This window comes from Solanum dulcamara, chromosome 9 (genome assembly GCF_947179165.1).
Source record: "Solanum dulcamara chromosome 9, daSolDulc1.2, whole genome shotgun sequence".
NCBI lineage: Eukaryota > Viridiplantae > Streptophyta > Magnoliopsida > Solanales > Solanaceae > Solanum > Solanum dulcamara.
This window is the reverse complement of record NC_077245.1, coordinates 74574214-74583353: the sequence shown is the minus strand read 5'-3', so window position 1 is coordinate 74583353 and position 9140 is coordinate 74574214. Positions and strand designations below refer to the sequence as shown.

Sequence of the window (9140 nt, the reverse complement as noted above, 5' to 3'; positions counted from 1 at the left end):
TATTGTTCTTTAAGGTGTTGGATAAGCCATTCTTGTCTTACCTCAGTTTGTTGCTCTATGTTTCCTAGGGGAGTTTGTGGCATGTAGTAGTATTGAGCAGATACGGTAATAGTTTAATAAAAATAGGATGATTAATGACAGATGAGACTTATTATATTTTGTTCACTTAGTATTGATTTAGTCGTCATCTTATAGTGTTCATTTGGGGTGGGTGTCATGTATTCATATCTGTCAAAATTGATATGTTCAGCATTTTTACAATTTCTTATCTGTCCATTGAATTCGAGAACAAATAAACAAATATTGAAAATGTAAGAAAGTGAGTTCAATCTAATTTTCAAAAACATTCTGTCATTGAATGTAAATGTTATAGTAATAGTCAATTAAACTGGTGACTGTCTTTTTCTTTCAAGCTTTCTGATTATCTTGGGTAGGAACTTGGTCAGAATTTTATTGAATATTTGATAGATCTGGCAACTGTTCAAGTTGTCATGTTGGACTACTTTGATTTTTGTTTTAGTTTCTAATTGTAGCTTTTGCAAGTTTGTAAACATTTGTAATTTGATTAACATCATATATGTAGCATTGCGCCAAATTGTCAGAAAAGTGTGAAGTCATGTATTTATTTTATGACCATTTTTTTATTGGGTAAATTAAAAATCGAACCATTAATAATCAAAAACCGATAAAAAATATTTTATTGAGTTCTTATTGATTTAACATAGTTAAAAATCAAAAATCAATAAACCAAATTGATAATATATAAAATCGAAGCGATTTACATCCCTAATACTCAGACGAGATGGAAATTTTTATTTTATTTTTTTGAAAGAAGTGTTTGGCCAAAGAGTGTCTGGTGTAGCAGGGAAGCAGGCTTACATAAAGTACATCTGTAACAGTCAACCCTGGCCACATCAACAGCCTGTACGGACCCCTTGCTCCCCCCTCCCCCATCTCAACAATCCCTAAAAGTTTGCTCCTTTACCATTTTCTTCTTGTTTTTTCATCCCCATCAAAATTTTCTGTCCCTGTTATAAGCTTTAAGAACATTGAATAGCCAAATTTGTTGAGCAAGAATTGATCTTTCCCAACTTTAAGGTAATGGGGTTTTTATTTCAGAAAAGAATCTTGGAAAAAGATTGTATTTTTTTTTATTGATTTTGATTATTTTATGAACAATTGGTAGGAGAAAGATTGAACCCTTTGATAGTTTTGATTTCCTACAAAGAATCTTGGAAAAAGATTGTATTTTTATTGGTTTTGATTGTTTTTATGAACAATGGTTGGGAGATGATTGAATCTTTTGATGGTTTTGATTTCCTACAAAGCATCTTGGTAAAAGATTGTATTTTTATTGGTTTTGATTGTTTTTATGAACAATTGTTAGTAGCATGATTGAACCTTTTGATGGTTTTGATTTCCTACAAAGAATCTTTGAAAAAGATTGTATTTTTATTGGTTTTGATTGTTTTTATGAACAATTGTTAGTAGCATGATTGAACCTTTTGATGGGTTTGATTTCCTACAAAGAATCTTTGAAAAAGATTGTATTTTTATTGGTTTTGATTGTTTTTATGAACAATTGTTGGGAGATGATTGAATCTTTTGATGGTTTTGATTTCCTACAAAGCATATTGGAAAAAGATTGTATTTTTATTGGTTTTGATTGTTTTTATGAACAACTGTTAGGAGAATGATTGAACCCTTTGATGGTTTTGATTTCCTACAAAGAATCCAGGGAAAATATTGTATTTTTATTGGTTTTTATGAAAAAATGTTAGGAGAGTGATTGAACCCTTTGATGGTTTTGATTCCTACAAAGAATCTTGGAAAAAGATTGTATTTTTATTGGTTTTGATCATTTTTATGAAAAAATTGTTAGGAAAATGATTGAACCATTTGACGGTTTTGATTTCCTACAAAGAATCTTGGAAAAAGATTGTATTTTTTGTTGGTTTTGATTATCTTTATGGAAATTGTTAGGAGAATGATTGAACCTCTTGATGGTTTTGATTTCCTACAAAGAATCTTGGAAAAAGTTTGTATTTTTAGTGGTTTTGATTGTTTTTATAGAAATTGTGGAAGAATGATTAACCTTTTTGATGGTTTTGATTTCCTACGAAGAAGCCAGGGAATAGATTGTATTCTTTTTGGTTTTGATATTATGGTAATTTGAGTTAATTTGATTCCTTTACGTGGGTCAATACTCAAATATGCTTTCTTTTTGTTGATTCTTTTAATTGTGGCAGAGGTAAAAGTTTTTTGTGTGATGAGGCTCCAAAGCTGGTGACGAATGGAAGATTCTGGCCTGGCATTGATCTCTTATCTGTTGTTATAATAACTTGGAACTCTCATGATGTCGTGGTTCAATCGCTCAGGAATCAATTTGATTAACTGCTTCTTTCATTTTGCTGAATGGCATCCGATTGAATAACAAAGTTGAACTCGGGTGGATGCCCGAATAGCGTTTTCCTCTTTTTAAGGTTGTCATCTGCTTTCGTTTTCAATTATATGTGTTTTTGACATATATATATATATATATCCTATTGTTGGCTTTGTTGAACCAATGAATATGGGGATGCTGGTTTTAGTGTTATCTAAGAAGCGCTCTTAAGCCCTTAGGCAAGACTCAAAACGTGTTGAGCGCTTCGCCTTGCTTAATGTGTCTTCATCAAGATTCTAAGGCATACTTTTCCTTTCCAATGAGCCTCTTCAGACACTAAACAATTGATATTTCACTTTATCGTAAAAAAAATTCAATTTCTATGTTCATAAATTTCTCATTCATGCTTATAAGTATTAGTCTTGGACTAAACATATATATATTTGAATTTTTTTCCCTTTGCGGCTTTTTTTCATTAAAGTCTACACTTTATTTGCTTTACACTTAAAGCCTCATTGGACCTTGAGCTTTTTTACGTTTTTTGCTTTTGATTACACTGGTTTGGTTTATCATTTCGTTGTTGTCTAGTTGATTGATGATAATAAGATGTGTAAGCTGATTTTTCAGGTTCTTGAATCAAATTGTTTGATTGTGCTGTATATTAGTGTACTCCATTGGGACGTATTTCTGTTGTTTTGGATGTCTGTGATGATGCATTCTGTTGATGAAGTTACAGAAATGGGGTGCTGTGGATGTTTAGGATTCTCTTTTGCAAGAAAACCAAAAAAGGTTGGTAGGCCTAATAGGGGATATGGAAACAGCTGGTCACATGAACCATTGTTACAACAAGAGGTTGAAGAAGTGGAAGATGATGGCTTTGATAGTGGCGATATAATTGATACTGGTACTGAGGATGATGAAGTGTGTCATAGCCCGGTTAAACATTCTGAAGAGATTCTCATGGAAAGAGCTCAGAATGGGTTAATTTGCAGGGAGATCCCCGTCAAGGAAACACACAAAGTTGTGCGCACAGAGGTAGTAGCAGGAAAACTCTTTATGACATTCGTTGTGAAAATCCTATACTCATATAAGTGAGACGTGGATGGGTCGGACGTACATTTGTATGATCGATCACTAGTTTTGATTTATCAGAAAAAAAGAATAAGGGGAGGTGTAACTTGACTGTTTTCTCGCCTCTGTTGTCTTTTTGATTCAGGATGAAGATGGGAACAAGATGGTTAACGAGTATGCCCGTGAATACAAAATTGGCGCTGGTAGCTACGGTAAAGTGGTGAGCTCAAAGACATTGATGTTATCTTTCTCTCTTTTTTTTGGTTGGAGGAATAAAAGTTGACATCTGATCACGTTGGCATGACACAGGTACTTTATAGAAGTTCCACTGATGGAAAGCATTATGCCATTAAGGTAAAATTTCTAACATATCCGGTTAGCATCGGGGAATTTACTTGGTCACGATATTTACTTAGGTTAACTGTGTACTAGTTGTATTCCCATATCAAAGTTAGTTGTGTACTAGTTGTATTCCCATATCAGAAGGCTAAATTGTTTCTTTATTTTTTTGATGAAGTTTAAATGCTAGACGTTTAGAGTGGGATTTGAAGCTAAATTGTTTCTTTACTTAGTGATAAGAGTTTTTGCATTGTAGTATTTTTAATGGGGTTCTTCTCAGGTTTTTGCTATTGTACATCTAGTGTAGATGATGGAGATTTTTGGAGTTATATTTTGAATAATCACCAACCAGACTGCCCATTCCGATTCATTCATAGATAGATGTAAGGAAAAATTAGGTAATTGAATTACTATATGCTATGGACAATATTATATAGGGTCGTGGAGAAACAGCCGGAAAAGGGAAGTGGACATTAACACAGAGTCGCAGACAATTTAGTCCGCAAAGAGCAATTAGTGTTGTTACTTGTTAGTCATTGAGTACAGGCTTGATTGAAGTTGGCAAATAGTGATAATGTTTGTTTTTATTGAATGCAGGCCTTTCACAAGTCTCACTTATTAAAGTTGCGGGTGGCACCTTCAGAAACTGCTATGGGTGATGTTCTTCGTGAGGTATGTGGTTTATTTCTTCCCTTGAGTTTTAATCCTCATTTTTGTGGGTTATCAGCAAAATTTATCCTGTAGCGTTAGCTATTTGTCCGCTGAATTGTTTATTTTCCTGTCCCAGAGTTTGTCAATGTTAATTCTCGTCACTTGCAGGTTTCGATCATGAAAATGCTGTGCCATCCCAATATAGTTAATCTTATTGAGGTGATTGATGACCCAGAAACAGATAACTTCTACATGGGTATCATTACCTTGCCTTATCCAGTTTTTTTTTTTTCTTTTTCTGTGGAGTCGTCCAGCTTCCTGAATTATATGAATGCCAATAACTAACATTTTCCCCCTTTATTAAACAGTTCTTGAGTACGTGGAAGGAAAATGGGTTTGTGAGGATTCTGGTCCGCCATGTGTTCTTGAAGAAAATAAAGCACGGCAGTACTTGCGTGATATAGTGTCTGGCTTGATGTATCTGCATTCTCATGTAAGTCCCAGCGGTTCGGATCTATTTATTTTTATATTGCACATATGTATTTTATTACTTTTTTTCTTCATTGTGCCTTTCTTTACTAAAGCAAACATTGTAATTGCGCTTCGCACTTAAAGCCTCTACAGACTTTGGTGATGGCTTTTCAACTTTGACAACATTGTTACATTTTAACGCTTTATATACAAGGAATTTTAGATCATGTCCTCAATCAGGTTATAGCTCAAATCTCAATCACTTTAGTAAAGTGTTAAGTAAGTTGGACAATCGGCTCTTGCAATAAGAAAAAGGATAGATCCATATAAAAATAACTCTGGATCTGTTGTCCATTTCTAGAACAAGTTTTCCGAAGACTCGACTCCTGAAGAATTGACCACGCAAGGTTAATATTTTCATCATAGTTTTTTTACGCTTTCATTTCTTTTAGAATTGTTCTGGAAAATGTTTTCTTGAGACGAGGGTCTAGCGGTAACAACCTCCCTACCCCACAAAGGTAGAGGTAAGGTCTACTTACACCTCATCCTCCCCATTCCCCAAACCCCACTTGTGGGACTATACTGGGTATTTTGTTGTTGTAAGGTCATGTATAAGTTGCTTGGTCAAGATAGGTAGTTTGCCGTTGATTTCCTGTAAAAGTAAGATAGGAAGGTGAGTGAGAGAAAGTCTCAAATTACTCGACTTGATTGGCAATGTAAATCTTTTCCAATAAATGTGATAATTTTTGTAGCCGAGCCACCAGGATTTTCTTCAACGCCCTTTCTAGAGGATAGATGGACCTTTAGCCTTTGTTGTTGAATACTAATGATCTCTTGCTTAGGGAGCTTTTTCCCCTCCCCCTCTCTCGTTTTTTTAGGAAATATATGGGCCTTGTAGCTATTTGATTTTCACTTATTGAAGACCAAATTGAGATCTGTTTCATTTTACCAGTTGTTCCATTAGCTAGTTGTTTAGCTGGAGCTCGGGTGCCTTTGATGCCGTTTTCTTTTCTAATGAGCATCCTTTTAACCTGAGATAGAAGGATTCAGTGTTGTCAAAGGCGCGCTTAAGCCCTAAAGCGAGGCGCAAAAGATGTTGAACGCTTCGTCTCACGTTATGGGCGCTTCAATGTCGTCATTAAGGCTTTAAGACATACTTTCCCTTGCCAATGACACTAAACAATTGATATTTTACTTGATCATAATATTTTTTCATTTTCTTTGTCCATATATATGTTATTCATGCTTATGATTATTAATCTTGGACTACACATACATATTTGCATTTTTTTCTCCATTTGCGGATTTTTTCATTAAAGCCCCCACTTTATTGTGCTTTGCACTTAAAACTCCAAAGGACCTTAGAGATTTTTTGTGCTTTTCGCTTTTGATAACACTGTAAAGAATGCAATGAATCGCATGATCTGCTTTTCTCATTAATTAGAAAGGTAATACTTTTACCAGCAGCGAAATTCCAATGGGATGTGGATTACAGATTACTTGCTTTATCAAGTAAAGTAGGACTCGAAACTTTTGAATAAGTGCCTCCGTGGGGCATAAAAAAATCATGCATCAGTAGTAATTTTACACTTATCGGACATCTTACCTTTACATTCTCAATCCATGGATGGTATTTTACCTATGTTGTTTCTTGTCTTGAACAGAATATTATACACGGGGATATTAAGCCAGACAATCTTTTAGTGACTGCTTCTGGCAGGGTGAAGATTGGCGATTTCAGCGTCAGCCAAGTTTTTGAGGTATGATCAAAGCTCAACCATGTTCTTTTTTTTCCCAAGAATTTCCTGCCCTAGTCACTTGTAATGTTACGATTAAGAACGTGTATATGGATAGAAATAGATGTTTTTGGTTATATGCTTAGTGTCTTCTTTTTTCAATATCATGGTGAAAAAACCCAACTTGTTTTTTTAAAAAACACTTGGTGAAATAATTCTGCTGACTTTTATAGTAGAATAAGACAATTTGACGTGGAACTTGGAATTTTCATATGGAATATGCCAAGGAGAAAGTTAACTAGCTGGATTCTTTCTACAATTCATCTTTCATTAGATCAGCTTCTTCCTTTGGTTGGTCTGAGGAGGACCACTTTGGTATAAGGCAAGCAAAATAGTTTTGTCAAATTAGTTATTGAAAATAGTTCGACCAAAAGTTAATATTCACATTATCTTTCCAATTGGATCCATTTTAGTGAGAATTTGGGACAATCTGTATAAAAGTATGAAGGTACATTTGACGAGAAATTCAGAAGAAGTTTATGTAGTAAAAAGAAGAAGAAGAATAAAATGAAATCCCCAATGGTATGCATTAGTATCAAATGCAAACCATTCCATGAAGTTCAGTGAGGTTCGTGGAATAAGCTAAGTATATTCACCACCAGCATAACCAGTGTAATCCTACAAGTGAGGTTTGGGTAGATTATTGTGCACGTGGACCTTACCCCTACCTCGAGGAGGTAGAGAGGTTGTTCCCGAAAGATCCTCGGCAAACTAAGTATTTTCACCAAATTGAAAGTATCTTTTACATGCAGTTTCTGCTAGATAAAGTTGTATTTCTTACTTTCACCTTTCATAGAGGTTGGTAGTCTTTATTTAGACGCACATCTAGTCGGAATAATGTCCTAATGGGAGAGAATTCTGTTTATTTGCATCTTTTAGTGTTAGACTTTTGGGGTTTGAAGGGTTTGATGGTGATTGTGTTATTTTAAGTTGTTTCCGTTTATGTTTGTTCTTTCCTATTCTTTTCCAGTGTATTACTAACATTAGTTGGAACTATTCCTGTTTGTAGGATGATAATGATAAGCTTCGTCGATCTCCTGGCACTCCTGTTTTCACTGCTCCTGAATGCTGCGTAGGTCAGAGTTTCTTGTCCTTGTTGAATGCTGACATCTAAATTATCGTTAAACTTAGCCAACCCTAACTTGTTTGGGACTAAGGCATAGTTTCTTCTTCTTGTTATTGAAGTGGTTTTCTCTTCGTCTTGTTTATTAATAGGAGATAGATATCACGGAAAAGCTGCTGACACGTGGGCGGTTGGTGTTACCCTTTATTGCATGATCTTAGGAAAATACCCGTTTCTAGGAGACACTCTCCAGGATACATATGACAAGGTGGGAGTCTCCTCATATATCTGAGGTACAACAGAGTCGGGCTCAGACGTTAGTATTTCCTGCTTTCCTAACTGCCTTTATTTTGTCTTTCCAGATAGTAAATAACCCCATCATTCTCCCTGACGATATGAATCCGCTACTGAAGAATTTACTAGAGGGGCTTCTCTGTAAAGGTTTGTCTCTCATCCCGCCTGACATCTTTATCCTGCCATTCTATGGCGATAGTAGTTACTAAATTAACGGTTTTCTTGAGCCGAGGGTCTATCAGAAACAACCTCCCTATCCCACATAGGTAGGGGTAAGGTTTGCGTACACCTCACCCTCCCCAGACCCCCACTTGTGGGACTATATTCGGTATGTTGTTATTGGTAGCTACTACTAAATTCTCCGCCTATTTTTCCTAACAAGAAGTGCCTTTGCACAGATCCAACACAAAGGCTGACTCTCGAAGATGTTTCTCAACACGAGTGGTTCATAGGAGATGAAGGTCCCATTCCTCAGTATCCGTGTTGGTGCCAGCGTGAAAAGTTGCAAAAAGATGTACCTGATGGGAGCGCGGTGGATACTCCTACTTGATTTAACTGCAGAATGTTCTAGCATGTGATTATAATGTTCCGTTCTCTCTTCTAAGTACTTGTAGGACGATAAACTAGAATGTCTTTTTTCGACAAATTGCACTTGCAGGATGTTATGTAAAGGATGGTAGAAAAAGAGAGGTTCGAGTAAATTTTGTTCGGTTTCTGTCATACTCCGAGGGTACTGGTTCAGTTGTAATGGCAGGGAGACACCGCGATATGTTTTCGTGGTTTTTGTTGTTAGTGGTGATGGTGCAAGTTTTGTGTTTTGATACTTAGCAGAAAGCCAGCATATTTGCTTTTGTGGATATTTGTATGTGTTTTTATATGAAAGAAGAATTTTCATATGATAGTGTATAGTAAAGTTATTAAATAAGCACTCTCTTATAGATGTTTAATTAGTATATGTCCCTCTTTATCGCTTTTCTTGAGTAGAGGGTTTATCGAAAATTGTTTCTCTACCTCTAACATGGTGCAGTTATGGTTAACATACACCTCTATCGAAAATCATCTCTCTAACTCT

At 35.5% G+C, this 9140-nt stretch overlaps 1 protein-coding gene across 3 annotated transcripts; it reads left to right on the top strand.

Moving 5' to 3' along the window:
- The first annotated feature begins 833 nt into the window (after positions 1-833).
- On the top strand, positions 834-8964 carry LOC129902828 (serine/threonine-protein kinase GRIK1). Of its 3 annotated transcripts, none has more exons than XM_055978249.1 (13): positions 834-1098; positions 2250-2483; positions 3120-3418; positions 3600-3674; positions 3764-3808; positions 4391-4465; positions 4613-4700; positions 4813-4937; positions 6580-6675; positions 7721-7787; positions 7927-8042; positions 8137-8215; positions 8467-8964. In XM_055978249.1, exons 3-13 carry the CDS (start codon positions 3122-3124, stop codon positions 8616-8618), a joined length of 1215 nt encoding a protein of 404 aa, XP_055834224.1. In that variant the 5' UTR covers positions 834-1098; positions 2250-2483; positions 3120-3121; the 3' UTR covers positions 8619-8964. The 3 variants fall into 3 exon arrangements, with proteins under 3 accessions (XP_055834224.1, XP_055834223.1, XP_055834225.1); XM_055978248.1 differs by having other exon boundaries at positions 3011-3418; XM_055978250.1 differs by lacking the exon at positions 2250-2483.
- Positions 8965-9140: the final 176 nt, after the last annotated feature.

Coding starts and splice junctions, on each gene's coding strand:
- LOC129902828 (XM_055978248.1), top strand. CDS start 3,083: ATGTCTGTGATGATGCATTCTGTTGATGAAGTTACAGAAATGGGGTGC. Junction 3,809..4,390: donor GAAAGCATTATGCCATTAAG/GTAAAATTTCTA, acceptor TATTGAATGCAG/GCCTTTCACAAGTCTCACTT. Junction 8,043..8,136: donor TCCAGGATACATATGACAAG/GTGGGAGTCTCC, acceptor TTGTCTTTCCAG/ATAGTAAATAACCCCATCAT.